The sequence below is a fragment of the Hesperophylax consimilis genome, chromosome 3 (genome assembly GCF_061612785.1).
Source record: "Hesperophylax consimilis isolate HC1 chromosome 3, BYU_Hcon_1.0, whole genome shotgun sequence".
NCBI lineage: Eukaryota > Metazoa > Arthropoda > Insecta > Trichoptera > Limnephilidae > Hesperophylax > Hesperophylax consimilis.
The window spans coordinates 36,408,612-36,430,115 of record NC_142838.1 but is presented as its reverse complement, the minus strand read 5'-3'; the positions used below and the strand labels follow the sequence as shown (position 1 = coordinate 36,430,115).

Sequence of the window (21,504 nt, the reverse complement as noted above, 5' to 3'; positions counted from 1 at the left end):
GAATCTTGAGAAGCATACTTGCTTAAAATTTCACACTAATCCTAGAATAAAAAAAAAAAAATTCTTCTAGTTATTTATTTATTTCGAAAATAAAAAAAGTAATTAATTTGGCTAAAGTTATTAGTTAACAGTTGAAGTCTCCGGCGTTGCCCGGTTTTTATATGCAGAGTTTTTTTTTATCAGGTGTATACAGTAATTTTCCTCTCATTTTGAACAGATGTGTGCAAAATTATTTTTTATTAAAAAGGTATCCATGTTCTGCTTTAAGGGATGGGAAAAAGGAAATGGATAGTTTGTGGAAAACTCATTTAAAAGTAATGTTACAACTATTCTTTCAATTATACCTTCCTCTTGTTTTGAAGGTCAAATGTGCAAAATTTCATCAATCTCGGAATAAAAGAGTGTCTGCCACAGACACTCTTCTTTATATACACTAGATGAAACCTCCGGAGTTGCCCGGTCTTTGCACACAGAGTTTTTCGAAATCAGATGTAGACAGTAATTTTTCTTTTACTTTGAATGTCAAGTGTGTAAAATTTCATCAAGAAGTATCAAAATTCGGCTTTAAGAGTGACCGGATAAATTATCAAAATGATAATTCATCACATCTTTAAAAAGTTATATAAAGTCATGGAAAATGATGAAACAAAAATTTTGTTAACTGGGTTAAGTAGTTTAGGTTAGGTTAGGTTAAATTTTTTATTTTTTTCATCATTTTTAATGACTTTATATCACTTTTTAAAGGTGTGTTGAATAGTCACTGTGTTGAGTTAGCATGGATTCGGCTAAAATTATTGTGTTATAATTATAATTAATTAATTAGCTATTGTTGTGGGAAAAGGTTGGTTTATAGAAATATTGGAATAAAACTGTACATTTGAATGAAAACCAAACCACAAAGAGACACTCTTCTTTATATATAGATAGATAAGTAATTAGTTATTTCAACAAAGATTGCAACCTAAAAAAACACATAATAATTTTTGGTAACAGGAGGGTTAACATATTGTTGTTTTATTATTATTTGATAGCAGCAGTGAGATGGTATCAACATAATGATAAATGGTATGATTTAATACAATAATGATGTGTGTAGAAGCTGATAATATCATATATGATCTGCTCAACGTGTCCTAACATGGGCCAATAATAATTCAAGAAGAGGAACATAGTTAAGTAAATTGTATCGACATATTATTTATGATCGCTTCTGAATTCAAACACATTTCATACTTATAAGAACCAGAGCTATTTTTTGCATAAAACATTTAAACTTTCAGGTTTTTGAACCCTTATTTCGTGAGTGTTAATTTAAAAAGTCATTCAGGACTAGAATTTGTTACTATCCTTTGTCTATTTTTCAGAATACATGATTCAATTGTGGGAGTTTTTTTGGAATGTGCATATCATATTTCAATGAGTGTTGGGTTCTAAATACATGGGTTCCACTTTTATTAACCTTAACCTTTTATTAAATTAACTTTTATTAATTATTTTAATTTTAATTATTAAATTAATTAAAATTAATTTATTAAATTAAACGATTGGGTGCCAATCGTCGATTCGTGTTTTAACGAAGATTGCCGATCGTCGATTTCCGGCGATTGCGTCAGTCGTGTTCTGATTCGCGCGTACGTCTGTATGTAGAATTCTCATTTTTTCGAAACGCCTGGACTTCGGGATCCTCCTCCGCGTGATTTTAAACCAATATTCTTTAATAAAACACCGAAAAAATCATCGAAATCCTTGAAAATTCAAAGAATTTATGGGGTTTTAAAAAAATATATAGTTTCATAAAAAATAATGTTTTTTTGGTGGCATTTTACAAGCAACTGTATGATTTTTTTTGGCACTCAAACGGTTAAATATTATGAAACTTTGTGTAATCAGCAGGTCTTCTGCAACTGTCTTGGCATTTATTTATTTTTTAAATGCATATCGGACCATTTTACGTAGTGAGACCATTCAGAATGGAATATTTGCTTGAACTGGCTCTAGCTATATTTTTTATAGTGACCAGAGCTAAATGACCAGGGGCTTCCCAACCCTCCTTTCTCATCCTCCCTTTCTAATTCCTTTCTTTCTCTCAGCCACACATCGACAAATTAGAGATAATTCCTTGGCCCCTGACATTTGGGAAATATTATTTTTAAATAAGACATCACACTTTTCATTTATAAGCCTTTTCTAGATACATAACTCTAAAAATAGCATGTCTTGATACTCCTGCTTGCTTACATAATGATAAGATAAACAGTACAAATGAGTAGTGTATTGTATTTCACTACAGAAGAGAAAAATGTTGTTTTACATAAATTATCTCCTGACTGACATTTCTGTAAATAGTTAAAGAACAGCAGTCAATTTTTTTTTAAATATGAATGTCTGAAATACTCGAAACAAAGTAATATTACACGAGACTTCATTTTAAATGGGGAAAGATCCCAAAACACATTAATTGATTGAAACATTTATACTAAGCAATTAAAATTGAAATTGAACAGTTGAACTGAATCATATCAAATATAAACCAATATAACAACACCCCCATACACACAAGCCCTGCATATTTATGGGGGTACATAAAATACTTATATTATGTAATTAATAACTGTACTATATTTCAATATTGTGTAATGTAGTTCGTGTATCTTTTTTTACTAATAAAAAAAAAAAAATTCCTAGCAATCCACTTTAACTTCCACCAACTCATCTGCACTATATAAAGAAGAATAATAATAATGCGATATAAGAAGAAAAAAAAACATATTTATTCAAATCAGTGATGCAAAACCTTTTTAGTCGAAGGGCCAATTTATCAATGTACAATATATGTTTATGGGCCGCAGAGGATACAGCTTGACATGGTTATCTTTGCAGTTGATGGTGTTGTCAGTCTAGATTTTTTTGTTTGTTTATGTATACCGCACAAATGTCCCGACTATCTGGAGCCAGTAAGTATACAGGTTATTAAGGGATGTACTTGACTTACCTTAACCAGTGAATCCTGAAATTATTTGGAGTAAAAAAAGTATATGAAATTTTTGTCTCCGATGACTTTTTGTAATGTATTTTTTTTTTTTTAAACCAAACAATATAAAAATCTTCTGCATGTCATCACTGTTCACCCAGCCGAGTAACCGCCCAACTCCTCATCGATTACATATTTTACTCCAAATAATGTCAGGAATCACTGGATAAAATATGTCAAGAACGTCCCTTAACACCCTGCATATAAAACATAACACCTACGTATTATAAACAAAAAGAGTTGTAACCTTTTTGTATTTTGTAAAACAGTAACCAATTAAATAAAGCAATCATAGAACACCTAAAAATAGTGCCACAGATGAAATATTTTCCATATCCAAGGTCAAACCAATAAATACTGTGGATTTTTATAAATCCGAGCAAGTAAAAAATGTTGTAATTTTGGGCAGCTGGTAAAAATATTGAAGACAAGTTTGTCGCGATAAGCTTTCATATTTTGTAAAGGAGAACAGAAAACTTTAAATATTTTGATCAAACCACACGGAAATCCGAACGATTGCTATTAAATAAGAAATATCAAAAATCTTACTTCTACGTGCTTTGCACATTTAGTAAATATCCACAAAATACCCATTCAGAATATCAATAATACCGCAAACAAAGAAAGCGCCGCAGACGAAAATTTTTCTAGGTGCAAGTTCCAATCAATGAATTATTGCTGTTGATTTTTATTTATTTTATTCAGCAAAGTGGGCTGCACGAAAAACCCACGGGCCACATGAAGTGGGTCCGCGAAATGGGGCCACTAATTTGGTAAATAAATAATAAAAAACGAATAATTCAATAATATTTCTTTATTTTAACATTTTGTAAATGATTTTTAACAATATGATGTAATATTATGTATAAAGATTTATATAAAAATAAATAAATGTATATTTTTATGTTAGTATGTACATGTTTCCTTTTCACATATAGAGTTTTAATTTTTTTTATTTCGAAGGCAGTTTTGGATGCACATTGACATATTATAATGACATAATATATTTACATCGTGGTTAAATTTTAAAACAGTTGTCTGATGTTTGATTTGTAAATTTATACTCTGTTCACCGAAAAATGATATTAAAAATAAAAAGTATAAATAATTCCAAAAACTCAGTTCATAAACTGAATTACATTTTTACCAATAAACCTAACCAAAGAGTACACAAGTCGTATTGCTAGTTCATGGCGCCATCGCGATGATAAACGCTACAAATTTGTGCCTGAGAATGTCACAGGGAAACCAAAAAAACCTAACCTGCAATTCATCACCTTGGAAATTTACTTGAACTGGTTCAGCTGAATCTTGTTTTAATGACGGCGTTTTAATCACTTTTACTACACCGATTTAATCAAATAATTTAGCAAATTTATCAATTTTCTTCTAATTGATAATCACACAACCTGCGTAATTTCAGTCATCATGATTTATCAATATCAATAACATATCTTAATTGGCTCATCAGTGCGGAGCATGCCGTTGATTATTTGAACTAACTTGATGTAATTCATTTTTGAGGTCACTGAGGACAAAATTTTGATAAAATGAAGCCCCAAAGACCCAAAATTATTTTTAGCATGTTCAAATTTCAGTCACCTTCAAAGTAATCTTAGATGCAATGGGCTTAAACTGGATTTACAAATACCCACCATTGTCACAGAAATACATCGATGAGCAAAAAAATTCTTAGAAACCAGATGATTTGAAATCCAAGTTCATTTTTTTGTATATTGTTAAAAAAATTAAAGACTTGGCTTCCATACACAGATATTAGTTTATAATAATATTTTTACTCGCTGAACAGAGCACAGCATTGATAGTTATTGTTATTAAAATTTTCTAAATAAAACAATGTAAAAATAAACACATACATAGCAAATAAAATACAAAGAATTGTGAAAGAAAAATTTGGGTGCATTCAATTAAACTAAACTAATAGGTATTAATCACTAGCGTCATATCACCAAGTAGATAAGATTCTTAACTGTTCTCCATAATTAATAAAATAATAATCTTAATAAATCTAGATTTTAGGATAAAAATAAAATACCACTGACATCAATGCAGAAAAGGAGCACCAATTTTGCTATTTTCAGCAACATTATTTCCATAATGACCTGTGGAATTCCCCACATAACCTGCCAGATTATTTGTTCCATATTATTCAATAAGGAACCGGCGAATCCATAATGAAGCAGTGAAGCGTAAAGATAGCATTCATAGGTATCACCAAGTAGATACAATGACATTATATGACGAGTCGAGTAGTATCTTATTTACAGCGTCTTTTACAAAATAGCCTTTAGTTTATAATTATGTAATATGTACTGATAATAATATTTACGTAAATAAACATAATAATTATGTATGCGATACAAAGCTAAACAAACATAAAAATTAATGTTGATTATCAATCGAGAGATAATGTGAAATGAAATTGATTGTTTTACGGATAGTGTAAAAATGAACAAATCCATAATTGTAACCAACTTAATAAATTGTATGTATTATCATAAAAATGACTTGCATCAGAGAACAATGAACTGTATTCAGTTATTTATCACATTTTAAAACCAAATTAAACGTCAATATTTAATCATTAACATTATTACATTGTATGTAGTATGTTTTGTATTGCATGGCAAATCGCACCAGCATCTAAAAAAACAAAGGTAGACTCTTTTTTAGCAAGTATTTTTGGTATACATTATATAAAATGGAAGTAAAATGCTTTTATAATAATATACTTATTTTGTGTAAAACCACAAGTTTTATATTAATTTATTTACCGACCGGTTTCGCTTTGCTCTAGTGACAGAAAGTGTGATTCTTATCTAATAAAATAAAATACTTTTTTGTTTTAAAACCACGATATTTATTAATTTAAGAACCGACCGGTTTCGCTTTACTTAAGCATCATCAGGGTACAAATTAATACTCACCCTGTACCCTGTACCCTGATGATGCTTAAGTAAAGCGAAACCGGTCGGTTCTTAAATTAATAAATATCGTGGTTTTAAAACAAAAAAGTATTTTATTTTATTAAATATGTCAAACCACAAAGTGATTGCTTTCTACAATAAGTGATTCTTATCAATCAGATGATTGGCGAATTCTGAAACATTCTTTCAGAATTCGCCAATCACCTAATTGATAAGGATAATGGTAATAATAAGGTGCTAATATCCTTCATATAAATGGGCATGATAACAGATTAAATAATTTGGAAATCAAAAAATCTGTGAAAACCGAAATACTTAAAATTCAATTAGATGTATCTGGTAGCCCAGTATTACGCCTGTTTCAGTCATTTTATGCTTTGTCGCTTTCGATATATTATTATAACCCATTAGTCTACATAATTGTCTGTGGGTTTTTCCTATTCCTTTGTACTTATGTAAATGTATTCTATTGCCTCTGTATTGTATGTTGTATGTTTATCTTGTTGTCTCCCTCTTTAGTATATATAAGCACACACTATGTATTTCTTGTTTAGTATTAATATGTAACCTGATTCTTGAGCAAAGCAAAACCGGTCAGTAAATAAATTAATTTAAAATTCATGGTTTTACACAAAATAAGTGTTTTATTTTTATTAAATACTAGCTGTACCCTGCCACACATTGCTGTGGCTCTGCCTGTCTGAGCAGATAGAGAAATAATAGCCCGTTTTCCTTTACATCCCACAGATGGCGATGTTCTTCAAAAAAAGCATGTTTTTACCCATCACAGGTGACATACAAAATGCGGTTCCATGCTAACTCAACACAGTGACTATTCAACACACCTTTAAAAAGTGATATAAAGTCATTAAAAACGATGATAAAAAAATAAATTTTATCGTAACCTAACCTAACCTACTTAACCCAGTAAATAAGTTATTTGTTTCATCACTTTCCATGACTTTATATAACTTTTTAAAGATGTGATGAATTATGATTTTGATGATTTATCCGGTCACCACAAAATGTACATGTCAAATGCAACGTATATGACATATATGACATATGCAACGTTGTGTCAAAATTTCAAAGCAATTAGTGAAGAACTTTCGGAGATTTGAGATTTGAACAAATGAACATTTACATTTTTATTTATATAGATAGATGATAAACCACAAAGTGATTGCTTTCTACAATAATAACAATAATTATATAATATATATTTTTTAATATTTTCTTAGCACCAGCTGTAAACTCAATGAATAAAAAATGAATGAATTATTATTCAAATTAATAACAAAACAAGCGTGATGCTGGAGATCAGAATATCTTTGAGCTTATTGCGAAAAATCATCAACTGACATTTTTAAAATTATTTTATAAGACACTGTCATTTCGTCAACTGAGTACTTAAATGTTCTAATGCAGCTAGTTCATGTTGGCCCAATGCATTGGGCAAATGCTGGCCCAACGTGTACAGGATGACTTTGCCGTTGCATACGTTGGCCGGTCAACCCGATTGTTGTCCGATCCACTAACAGCGTTCAATATATTCACAATACGCGTTCAATGTTGGCCCAACGCATTGAGGTCGAGGGGTAAGGATCTCGACTGCCAATCCGTAGGTCGCGGGTTCAAAACCGGGCGGGCACAAGTAAATTTTATTTGATTAATACGTGTTATTTCACAATTAAATCATTAAAAATAATACAAGCTATATTTGCAGCACATTTCAGAGTGGAAGATACTCTCAGTATCGCCCTGGTTTATGACCACCATTAAGTATTGAAATGTTACTTAAAATGGCTTTAATTGTGTTTGCTGACCAGATCTGAATAGCCAGGTACTTCCCCACCTTCCTCTTCCCCATCTCCTTCGCCTTCCCACTACCTTCAGCCTCACAACATACCCCGATTGGGGATGCCATAGTCTCACTGGCACCAGACGGTTGGGAGCAATTGGGACTCTTGTGCGGTATACACTTAAATTTAAAAAAATCGACTTTCTCAACTTCTTTGATAGTAAGATAATAATAAAAATTAGGCAATTTTTCAAATTACCCTGATTATTTAGGGAAATAGTTGGGAAAAGTACTGTTTGAATAATAAAGTACTCAGCTGACGATTTAAATTTATTCAAATTGTTAAGTGAGTCGAGTCAAAGTGTCGCGACACCACCTACATAGTGGAATAACCAAAATATGAATAATACACAAAAACGACAAATTGTATTGCATTGATTTTGACAGTTAAATCACACTTCAAGGAATCAGGTCCTTACATAGATTGTTAAAAGTTACTCCAAAAAGTCACTTGGCGTTTTTTCGTGGCAAAGTAAACAACATAATGGTGGCAGTGTAAGTTCAATACTGTGGAAGATCCAATGTCGAAATGTTTTGGAAAAAAACACCTTGCAATTTCATCAATAACTAGTACTTCTGAGAACAGTAGACCTCACATCCAAAAAAAAAAGTTTCTAATTTTAAATTAAATGAAATCATAAGATTTGTAATTAGGTTCTTTAATACCTACTTACTGAATTAATAATCACAACAATTTTACATTTGAAAAAATAATCTTTACTGAACCATGATATAGTTGTCTGACGATGCAAATTTTTTACGCACGCCAGCTGATATTATTTTTCTAATAGGTATTGTTTTTTTTTTTTTTCAAATTAAGTTTTTAAATTGTACCGTCTCATCTCACCATATATAAATTTTTTATGAAAATCTACCTTAAGTGTTTTCACCAGAATAGCTACTTATACTAAGAGAAATGATTTTTTCGATCATGCCTCTCAGCTAATGGTTAATGGCACGACAGGTTAAAACGATGACCATCTTGAAGCCAGAATGTGACAAACAAATTTACAGTGAGATGAAATATCAAATGGTCGAGTTATAACAGGATAGGAGCTACGCTCAGTCAAAAAGGTTTGGATAAAATTTAAATGCAGTCTATTTTGTGTTGCTGTTTTAAATTAGAAAATATCTTTTGCATCTATACAAAGTTGTAGCATATATGCCATATGTAGGATTATTTGTATTGTGTCTGCAATATTGGATCTACGGACAAACGCAACCTTGCTTGCTTCTATAGTGGGGATGATTCATGTTCATTATTGACTTGACCGAATGTAAGCAGTCTATTGGTCAATTTCAAAATTTGAATGCTTAAATCAATGCGGTTTTGCCATTCAACTGAAAGGGCCAAAAAATCATTTTTTTTAAATTGTTGACTCATGCGCGTTATTGAACTTACAAAGACAATAATATGTATATATTATGTATTTACAAAACAATTTTTCGAGCGATAAAGAAACCAAGAGAAAGATGCATTATATCATGCCTACTCATCACAACATAAACAGGAATGCGTTCCTTGTACACAAAATGCATTTGAAAGAAAATATCCCAAACCAAAAATATATTATATTATTTGTAGTGCACAGGGAATAGATAGCAGTTACATTTCTACAGTGTGCCATCATTTACCTAAATAATATATGTACTGACAGTATACTAACCTCAAGGGCACTTTAAAAATAAGAAGTAATAAAATACAATTTAAAATTTTACGTTATTTCAAAATTATTTGCTTTTTCATACAAAATTGATTTTGTAACCAAAACTGAGTATCATCTATGTGTTGAGACCAAATAATAGTATGTATTAATTCGAGTAATACCACACAAGCAGAATATGTGATGCCAAAGAATAACTAAACAATTCATTCTTTTCAATGTCGAGTCATTATCAAATTGAGAAAATTTAAATGTATGTTTTTGTTTATGTACTAATGATTGATACATGTAAACATACCTTAATATTACTATTATGGTAAATATATTATCCTTCCTCAGTCAATTCTTAATAGTATGGATCCTTAGCTAAATAAATTTTGAAAACTCTTCAGTACAGTATGTATTAGACATGGGCAGATTCCAATTCATTCCAACTATATTTTTACAGCATTATTTCATGCAAGGTTTTTAATACATTTTAATCCGTTCCTTAGTTAAAAATAAATAATCCTCATTTTATCACTGACAAGCGTTAGGAAGTATTCAACTGATTTGAATGTGCATTAACCAAATGAATGAATTCATTTGATTTTTTTTTACCCATGTCTATTATTTATACGAGATTATTACACATTAACTAAAACCTAAGAAATATAATATAAACTTTGTGTATCCAGAATGAGTAAAGATCGATGGGCTCTGTTTAAACTACTATACATTATGCTATAAATATGCCACGAAAAATTGATGTTATAAAGGATATATAAATATCAATTTTCAGTACAAATTAAAGCATAAATATGAGTAAATTTGTTTATCTCCGCAATGAAACAGATTTGGATATAGGGCACCAGGTCGATATTCAGTGTACATTCTATAAATGCCGTGTTGTTAGTCGAGGTCAAACTTCTTCTGGTCAGGCTTGGTGCTGGGGGAGTCCTTGTGGAGGTTGGCGATGTCACGCACCACCGTTCTCTTCCCGTCCTTCCACAGCCCGGTGCATAGCTCCCCCAAGGTCCTCTCTCCCGTTCTCGTCCAGTCCAACAGGACTTGGTAAATTACCTGCAAACAATATCATCACAAAAATACTAATTTCGGTTGTGTTTCTGTGATTGTGACTTTAGTTCGATGAACTCCGATTTGAAAAAAAATTAAAACAGAGTGGATCCTTATTATTCAGACAAGCGATCCCTGTAATTTTACCAGAAAATTATTCTATTTCTATATTTGAAAAATGCATTTTGTTTAAATTTCTTGACAAGTAAAGTCAGATTAAAGGGTGTGTGCTTTTTAGCTTCAATGCATTTATCAATCCTACAATTATAATATAATAATAATATTTGGCTAATTTATGTAGCGCCGTTTTCGTGAGAAATCACCTCAAGGGCACTAGCTAGTTTATAACAATTCATGAGCACCTACATATTATTAATTGCTTTAAAACCAAGGTGATTCTCTTCAGGGAATAAAAGGTTCACATGCTGAATTAAATTTACCATGCGACACTGAATGTACTGGTTGGAGAACATGAATGGATAAATTAATAAAAAACACTATGTATTATGATTTTCATGGATACTAAAAGGCTTTGGCGAATTCTTGACAAATTATGATTTAATTATAAAATAATGTCAAGGTCAGTTCAGAATCTTGAACAATAATATCAATGTGAGAAATTGGCATGTGATTACTGCGCTTTATAAATAATTGTTTAGTAATTAATTTGCATGCACAATATTTGGAGAAGCATTAGATTTAAAACTTAATTTAAAATTATTTTAATATACAAACATAATTAATTAATTAATTTTTAAAAATAGAATAGACAAAAAGCGACATCTCTTGTCAATTTCGCATAGTATTTTCTCTGCAGGTGAATGATAACCAAATTGCGGTCACCTGTTACATCTGTTCAGTAGATTCATCTGAGACATGATATTTCGTCAAAAGAGGTCTATTTAAGATAAAAATAATTAAAATATATATTTTTGAAAAAATAAAATGTCACAAATTCGACACTGTGTGTTACGATGAATGTGCTGATTCATCTCTATCTTTAATAATTTTTCTCTCTTGTGAGCTGGTTGTTCCTTATAACCTTTTCGAGTGCAAATGCAAAGTGATTGCTGATTGCTGCCTGAAACCGAAGCTGATGACAAAAAATAGAAGACCTCCATTTGTGAATGCCATTCTTGGGTGAGTTTTTCTGTTCATTTGTATTTTGGTGACTGGTTTGTTATTTTTCTCCCTGCAGAGATAGTTTATTAATCCACAATATATTTTTCATAGGGAAATAGTATATTCCCTAGATGATCTGTGCTACCTACACGCCAGATCATCATCCATAAGTCTGGTCCTACGTAGCTCGGATATATTGCTAGCGAAAATTAATTAATATTTAGTGATTTAGATTTGGAAACATGATAAATGGATGTTCTATTCACGTAATTTTTTTGGTGATTTAAGAAGTACCTATCAGTACCAATTTCTAGCATACATAAATAATTTTTCTAGCATTAGAAATTTGCGTATTTTTTGGTAAATTTCATTAAAGCTCAAATTACTTAATATTATTTAGGTATAGTGAATTTAGTTTCGTTTTTTTACGTATTCTTTGGTAGATTCGAAACATATAATATATTGGAATTGTCGTAATTTTTGGAGAATTCTAATTTACAATACTTACAACATTATTGTATACTTTTTTTGGTTAAGAATATTTTGTCATCTCATTAAAAATGCCGAGAATTGCTGAAGAAGTTTCTGGAGATATTCAGGATAGAACGTTGACTCTTTTGACGGCAAAAAAGGAAAATCTTTTTTTGCGGATGAATGAATTGTATAATTTATCAAATAATTTAAATACCTTCGAGTCAAGAAAAAATGAAGACTTCATGACAAAGTCGGATATGATTGAAGACTTGAGAGTTCAGTTTGAAACTGTTATTGACAAACTTAACGACCGTCAGTTGACTTTGGACGACTCATTTAAACCGGATTTCCAACAATTAAATGCATTTGATGATATTTATTTGAAGGTCAAACGAAGTCGATTTAACCTTCAAAACGCGTCACGCAACGATTCGCGGGATCATTGTATTATTAAATTGCCACCTTTGGAATTACCATCATTTGATGGTAAAATGGGAAATTGGCCTACTTTCTACCAAGCTTTCAAATCTAATGTACATAATAATAGACAATTAACCGACGCCCAGCGTGTTCAATATTTAATTGGTAAATTGACACACGGCGCTTTAAAGGTTACTTCAGGCATTGTACCTGGAGGTGACACATACAATATAATCTGGAATGCTTTGGTAAACAAATTTCAAAATAAACGTGCACTAGGCACACATTATTTAAATAATATTCTTGATGCAAAAAATTGTACAAATACATCTGGCAGTCTTGACTTTTTTATTGAAAATTTTTCTGCATCAGTAGCAGCGTTAAAACAATTAGAGATTGAAAATTTAACTGATTTTATATTATTTCATTGTGCATTTAGAAAAATTGATTTTCAAATCGCACAGATTTTCGAGCTGTCAGTCAGGAATAAAGAGATTCCGACATATGACGATTTAGTCTCGTTTGTTCAAGATCAGGTTAAGATTTTAGAACGTTTAAGCAATTCAAATGAAGCCGGTAAAAAACTGCCCACTACGTCGTCATTTCGTTCTAATAAAAATTTTAAATCGTTCCTTGCTAGCAACGAGAATGTACCTCGGTTTACGGCTTCGCGCACAAATTGTTGTCTTGTTTGTAATAAAACTAATCATACAATTAAAGATTGCGTTAAATTTAAAAATATGAGCTCTTCACAGGCGCGTTTTGAATTTATAAAGTCAAAACATGCTTGCGTAAATTGCCTTAGTGGAGGGCATACAATAAACGCGTGTAAATCGGTTTTAACTTGTGAGTTTTGTAAAAAACGTCATCACACTTTGTTGCATTTTGGCAGTGCTGATGACAATGCTAAAACTCCATCAAGTACCCACGCACACACGTCGCGAACATCTACAGGGACATCTGAAAATTGTGATACACAATTAAAAGAACCTCCGCTAAACATAAATAACTCATGTTCCCTTTCTGTGAAAGCGACACATAATACGATTCTATTATCAACCGCGCAAGTATTCGCAAAGAGTAAAAATGGAAATAAAGTTATTGTTCGGTGCTTAATGGATAACGGTTCACAGAACAATTTAATTACTGTTGATTGTTGCAAGATCCTCAACTTACCAATAATTCCTTTAAACAATTCCTTTGTAAAAGGAATCGGTTCAGCATCCAAACCAATTTTGGGTTACGTTTATTTGGACATTGAGTCCCGCGTGTACCCGAATAATAAATATAATATTTATGCGCTTGTCATTGACAGTATTACAGATCAGCTACCTAATCACTATATAACCAAGGGTGATATGAGTTACTTAAAGGGTATACCTCTCGCTGACTTAACGTGGAATATTCCTGGATGCGTGGATATAGTATTAGGTGCACAACTGTTCCCATATATTTATTTAGGGAACAGGGTTGAATCTGGTAACGGCGAACCTCCGGCATTAGCGACTACTTTCGGTTTTGTATTAATGGGTGACTACCCTAGTAATGTGCTTAATACAAGTACGTCATTTTCGGCACTTGCGCTTAATGACTTAGTACAAAAATTTTGGCTGTTAGAGGAAATACCCAACATGCAATTTCTAAGTCCGGAAGAGACGGAATGTGAGAATTTATTTATATCATCCATTTCTCGCACCGTCGACGGAAGGTATTCTGTTGCTTTACCTTTCTGTAAAGACCCGAAGCAATTGGGTAATTCCCTTGCTACTGCTCAGCGCCGATTTATGGCTTTGGAGCGAAAATTTAAACATTCACCGGCTTTGCGGGAGAATTATAATAAAGTTATTCATGAGTACATTGAAAACGGTTATTTAGCAAAAGTTTCAAGGTCGGATATTACCGATGACGGATATTACATTCCGCATCACGCTGTCACTCGCCCGGATAAACCTATGCCTCGGATTGTACTTGACGCGAGCGCTAAGACACATACAGGATTGTCATTAAATGACGTGATTTATACTGGTCCGAATTTGCAAGCCGATCTGTTTTTGCTTCTGTTAGACTTTCGTCTTTTTCCCATTGCTATTACTGCAGACATAAAGCAGATGTATTTGCAGATTGAGGTTCCAAGCAAGCATCGCAAATATTTGAAAATTCTATTTCGGTTCGCGGACAACGATCCCATACAAACCTTTCAATTCAATCGGGTCCCTTTCGGACTAACAGCTAGTCCATACTTGGCAATGCGCACTGTTCGACAGTTGGCCCAGGATATGAGACAACATTTTCCGGACGCTGCCAATGTGGCAGAGTCTAAGTTGTATATGGACGACCTGGTATATTCTATTGTAGATGAACCCAGTGCCGTACGTCTGTCGCGAGAATTGATCTCGTTGTTTAAGTCCGGTGCCTTTGTATTGGTAAAATGGACTAGTAATTCTTCAGTGGTACTTGAGAATCTTCCAGATTCTCACCGAAGCCCAGTGGACTTTACTGTTGGTTCTAACAATGCCGCTAAGGTGTTAGGCCTTTCGTGGGAACCAGCTGATGACAGCTTCTTCTTTACGTCTTCTTATGTTCAGGAGAAGTGCACGAAGCGGAACATACTCTCCATAGTAGCCCGCTTGTTCGATGTTCTCGGCTTGGTCGCCCCTGTCATTCTGTATGCGAAATTACTTATTAAGGAGCTATGGCTGTGTAACATTGGTTGGGATGATATACCCCCTGAGAGCGTTATTCAAAGGTTTTCGGCTCTCACACAGGAATTTCCTTTAATTTCGACAGTAAAAATCCCCCGCCATGTTGGCGTCCTAAAGGACAGTACAGTGCTCGTTGTCGCCTTCTGCGATGCGAGCATGAATGGTTATGGCTGCGTGATTTATTTGCACACCACTGATCTCTCTGGAAATATTTCAGTGAGGTTATTGTGTGCAAAATCAAAGGTTTCTCCCACGAGAGTGACAACTCTCGCTCGTTTGGAGCTTTGTGCCGCAGTTTTGATGTCAAAATTAATACGGACGGTTCAAGAGAGTTATCGTGCGCGTCTTTCTATTGCAGGAACATACGCGTTTTCAGATTCTACCATTGCGCTCTCCTGGATACATTCCTCACCGCATCGTTGGTCGGTGTTTGTTAGCAATCGTGTAGCTCAGTGCCAGGAAAATTTGTCTCCGGAAAATTTTTACCATGTCGCCGGTAGTGAAAACCCGAGCGATTGCCTTTCTCGTGGCATGCTACCCTCTCAACTCGTTTCACATGATTTATGGTGGAACGGCCCATCATGGATTCGCCACCCACCTTTGGAATGGCCAGTAAAACCGTTTCGCCCCACCAATACCGGTGAAATGCCTGAACACAAAGTTAATGTGCTCACTGCAATGGTTCTGGGTGAACAATCGGTTCTGGGTGAACTGGCCCAGCGTATATCCACTTGGGATAAACTACTAAGGAGTGTCATTTATATTCTCCGATTCATAAAAAAGATATCACCTTCCTCTGGAATTGTCAATAATCTTGTGACTGCTGAAAAGGCTGTACTTCGTTCCGTGCAAAATGCTCATTTTTCAAATGATATTGCTGCACTTCAGAAAGGCAAATTCCACTCCAAAAGGCTTCAGGGTTTGTCTTTATTTCTTGATGAGGACAATTTGTTACGTATCGGGGGACGCCTTTCTAAATCGGACTTACCTTTTGAGGTTAAACATCCGATATTACTACCTAAACATGACTGTGTTGTAAATCTTATCATAGATCACTTTCATGTCATGAACTGTCATACCGGTCCAGGACTTCTTATGTCTATATTACGTCAGCGCTATTGGATATTAGATGCTAGGACGGTTATTAGGGCAAGGGTGCGGAAATGCAACTGCTGCTTCCGCTCAAATCCATCACATCCTACCCCAAAGATGGCAGATTTACCTTCATATCGTATTACGGAAGCAAAAGCCTTCGTTCATACCGGTGTTGATTATGCGGGTCCTCTACGTATTACGCTTGCTCGTCGGAGAGGACAACATTCGTAGAAGGCATATATTTGTCTGTTTGTATGTCTTGTGACTAAGGCTATTCATATTGAGTTGGTCTCTGACTTAACTTCAAATGCTTTCCTGGCTGCTTTCAGCCGTTTTATTTCACGGCGTGGCCCTGTGTCGTGCTTGTATTCGGATAATGGTACCAATTTTGTGGGTGCAAAGGCACAATTGGATGACCTTTACAAGTTTTTAGTTGAATCGGAATATGAGCCCGCGTTAAAACGAGAACTCGCCAAGCGTCGTATCGAGTGGAAAATGATTCCACCCCGCGCACCCCATTTCGGAGGTATGTGGGAGTCTAACGTGAAAAGCATGAAAACTCACTTATACCGAGTGATCGGAACTCAGCTTCTCACTTATGAGGAGCTTCAGACTGTGTTGGTGCAAATAGAGTGCATAATGAACTCTCGCCCGCTCACAGCCGTATCTTCCGACCCTGATCCGGAAATCATAACACCTGCGCATTTTTTAATGACTACACCATTACAATACTTACCTGCATCTATCCCGACGGGCAGTAAAATTAATTTCGCTCAGCGCAAACGATTATTGGATAGTATGGTTCAGTCTTTCTGGAAAAAATGGCGTGTGGAGTATCTGCACACTTTGCAAGTCAGGCAGAAGTGGGCTACCCCTGATCATCCGATTGAGATCGGAACTGTCGTTCTAGTGGGACAGGAAGATTCCCCTCCGTTGAACTGGCCTTTGGGTGTAATCACTGAGGTCCATCCCGGATTGGACAAAATTGTTCGCGTTGCGACGGTGAAGACACGATTTGGGTTCTTCAAACGACCGGTTATCAAGTTATATCCCCTTCCGACTCAATAATTTGCTTACTTCTATTTTTTGTTTTTATTTTTTGTTATTTTTTTTGGTAGTTCAAATTATCTCCGACTATGCCATGATATTCCGTTACAGTTAATTGTACTCTTGTCAGTTGAACTTTATTAAGTTTATACTTTTCGTTCTGTTGAAAGCTTTTTTTTTGGTGACCTTCCGACGTAATTCTTGGATATTATATGTGAATAGAGTCACTTGAAATGATTTGACGTTTATTTATTTGTACGTTGTTCTCTTACTTCTTTGCAAGTTCTGAGAACTTCCAAGGCGGGGAGTATGGAGAAGCATTAGATTTAAAACTTAATTTAAAATTATTTTAATATACAAACATAATTAATTAATTAATTTTTAAAAATAGAATAGACAAAAAGCGACATCTCTTGTCAATTTCGCATAGTATTTTCTCTGCAGGTGAATGATAACCAAATTGCGGTCACCTGTTACATCTGTTCAGTAGATTCATCTGAGACATGATATTTCGTCAAAAGAGGTCTATTTAAGATAAAAATAATTAAAATATATATTTTTGAAAAAATAAAATGTCACAAATTCGACACTGTGTGTTACGATGAATGTGCTGATTCATCTCTATCTTTAATAATTTTTCTCTCTTGTGAGCTGGTTGTTCCTTATAACCTTTTCGAGTGCAAATGCAAAGTGATTGCTGATTGCTGCCTGAAACCGAAGCTGATGACAAAAAATAGAAGACCTCCATTTGTGAATGCCATTCTTGGGTGAGTTTTTCTGTTCATTTGTATTTTGGTGACTGGTTTGTTATTTTTCTCCCTGCAGAGATAGTTTATTAATCCACAATATATTTTTCATAGGGAAATAGTATATTCCCTAGATGATCTGTGCTACCTACACGCCAGATCATCATCCAATATTTGATAAAAGTAAAAAATAAATATAAGAAAATATGAAGTGAGAGATTTTTTGTACAATTTTTCATGCAAGTATCAAGGCCATATTATAAATTAGCCCCCAGTCTCAAGTATTCATACTGCGCATTGATTCAGAATTGCATGCATTATAATATAAAGATCACCGGCTCGTCCCCAGGTTCTTATAAAGGAAGTCAATAACTCACCTCGGGCACTCCCTTGTGGTGGTGGGACTCGTACAGCAGGTCCAGCATGCCATCCTCGTAGCCCATGCGACGCGCCACGCTGCGCCATCCAGCCCCCAGGTTCTTGCTGACCAGATCCATGTGTTTGTGTTGGACCTGCAAAGTGTGTCACATATTCATTACACAAATTGCATTATATATATTATATATATACTGGCTAAGTCCTCCATCACAACACAAGCAACATTTTCGGCTTTCTGTGGTGGTAGTAGGAGATTTTCAAACATTGTTGGGTTATTCGTAACCTGGGAATGTTTGTCTTTCTTTTTTAAAAAAAAAAAAATATATATATATATAATAAATACTTACAAGGGCGCATTGAATATTAGTATTGTACATTTTTTAAGGTTACTTTTTCTTTATTTATTTACTAAAGGCCTGTAGGGCTTTTACACAAACGTAATAGAAGTCAAAATTTTAAGTAATGCAGAAATATAATATATATCAGTCCAATAAATACTTATAATGTTACTAACATAATATAAAAACACATTATTTACTTTCACAACTAATTGTTTTGGCTTTTACGCTATGGAGAGGTTTTGAATATGTACATATATTGAAAAGGATATGTATTGGTTGTTTGGTGAAATCGTGCTAGTGGTGAGTGATATGAATATTTATATTAGTGCAATGGTTGTCACAGTGAAAAGATGGTGGAGTCAAGTAGATTTAATATGGACACTCATATTTATAACATTTGAGGGCAATCGGCAGAGGGCAGCGTAGAAAGTGGTAGTAGTTCGAAATTAGACATTAGTATTACATACCAAAAATTAGCAAACATTTTTTTTTCGACAAATGAAGAAAAAAACATTATTATTATTCAAAGCATTAAAAAAGCCCCTCCTGGTGTATACGCCTACATATCAACAGAATTCGATGAAATCATATCATGCCAATTGGATTAACTATTGCTCGGGCCAGTTATAATTGTTGCATATAGTATTTGGTTCGGTTGTCTCCCGCCCGCGTCCCGCGCCTTTTACCTACATCAGTCAGCTGTGTTAAAATTACCGCGCCGCAAGGTTCAACCGATCTACCGCTTTCCGCATAACCTATCTTGAGTTTTTACACTACCGCGCCGGGCTGAAAACAGCAAATGTTATACCGCAAAAGATCGCCGCGACGAAGTGCATAAAAATAGCAATCTCTAACGCATTGACCATTTCGCAAACCCAATATCACCATTCCCTTTCCTGACCTCTCTTCCAATACTAACAATTACCCTACCGGTGATTACTGCAGAGCAAAGTGGAAGGTGCCGACAGCTTGGAGATATTGGTAAGTCAAATCAAACAAATTCACAAAATATCGCAATTACAGTCCATTCACGCCGCAACAACTATCTAATGGAGTACATTTCCTGGTAGTAGATGCTATTAGCCCTATAAAACTAACAAGGCTTATCTAAACTTTTATTGATACTAACAAACAAGTAAATACGAAATCCAGAGTGCAGACGTAAAAACTTTCAGTATCAGTGAATTTTAAGAAATCAATCGGTTTGTTATTTCAAGGAACGTATATAAGAATATAGATAAGGTTTTAATTATTGTTTTCACAAACCAACTGCGGAAATGCCTATACTTGTTGCAATAACAAGTTTATTTTTTAAATCAATAAAAAGATGTGCATGCGATTTTATATAGTATATTTTATTAGAACTGAACAGCATTTTCTTTGCTGCCAGACCTCATCAAGTGTTTGTCCGAAACTGATTATTATCATATATTGCTCAAGAACCCAGAAGAACAAAGAATGAAAAAAATACATTTTTTAATACTTACAGAATCTTTAGACTCCAAAACAACAACAATGGATTTAGTTTTCCTAATGGCTGCATCGGGGTCGGGCTCCAGGTCAACTTTCGTTTGCGAGCCAAAGTTGTAAGTTATCTCGGGGCCCCAGTGGATTCCATTTGAGTTCACAATATTAATAACACTTCCTGAAGCTGTAAAAAAATATTAATTATCACATGATACTTTTTTATTCTTCTTTTCTAAGGACTATTAATGAAATATTTCTGTTTTTATCACTAACTAGCCTTGCAAATTCCAAGGACACAGTGTTTTGTTGATGTTGTTAGACACAGCCAACTGTCCTTGAGGTTATTTCTCACAAAAATTATGACAATTTAATGATTGTCTTACAGTGTGGGTTAATATTTACCATGAATATTACGATAATTTAATAATTGTCTTATCGTATGGGTTAATATTTACCATAAGTATTACGACAATTTAATGATTGTCTTATCGTATGGGTTAGTATTTACCATGAGTATTGATGGGCGGCACCGGCTTTTCTTCTCCTGGATTAGAATTTTCAGATTGGAAGGACTTCTTCTTCCGCCGAAGAGGGGGAACGGGTGGAGAATCCGGAGGGATGGGGGGAGACTCCGGGGGATCGGTGATGATCGGGGGAGTGTCCTCTCCTAAGGTATCGGTATCAGTCACATCTTCGATATTCACACTGCTTTCTTTGTGTGCTGTAGAAGCAGGGCTGGGAGCAGGTTCGGGGTTCACTCTGGGACGAACTGGCGAAGCATCTGTTTGCAGTGTAGAATTGAACTTAAATTTGGAGCCGAACTTATTTTTTAATATATCCATTGCGAATATATACTATTGTGTATCTTGTGTAGAGAAATAATAAATTTTGAAGAATAATATTGTTTTGCAGCAAAGCAAAGTTTTTTCACTGATAAACTTTGAAAGACAATGACTAAATTTTCCGGAAAAAATGTAACTAATTTCACATATTTTCAACAACTTCTCTCGACTAAAGATCTATAAATGCTTTTTTATTATTATCTCGGTAACTCCCGTTCCAGGAAAAGTCAAGTGGTAAAAATAAAGGAGCAAGTTTTCCAAGTTCCTGAGTAATTCGAGCACCAATAACCGGAATTTGACCAAACAACAA

At 34.0% G+C, this 21,504-nt stretch overlaps 1 protein-coding gene across 1 annotated transcript; it reads right to left on the bottom strand.

The window, feature by feature from the left end:
* Nucleotides 1-6,052: 6,052 nt before the first annotated feature.
* imd (death domain-containing immune deficiency protein) lies at nt 6,053-21,494 on the bottom strand. The gene is made up of 4 exons (XM_089650605.1): nt 20,861-21,494; nt 20,373-20,536; nt 18,544-18,678; nt 6,053-10,566 (listed from the first exon to the last, which is right to left on the bottom strand). Exons 1-4 carry the CDS (start codon nt 21,192-21,194, stop codon nt 10,396-10,398), a joined length of 804 nt encoding a protein of 267 aa, XP_089506731.1. The 5' UTR covers nt 21,195-21,494; the 3' UTR covers nt 6,053-10,395.
* Between the last annotated feature and the right edge of the window lie 10 nt (nt 21,495-21,504).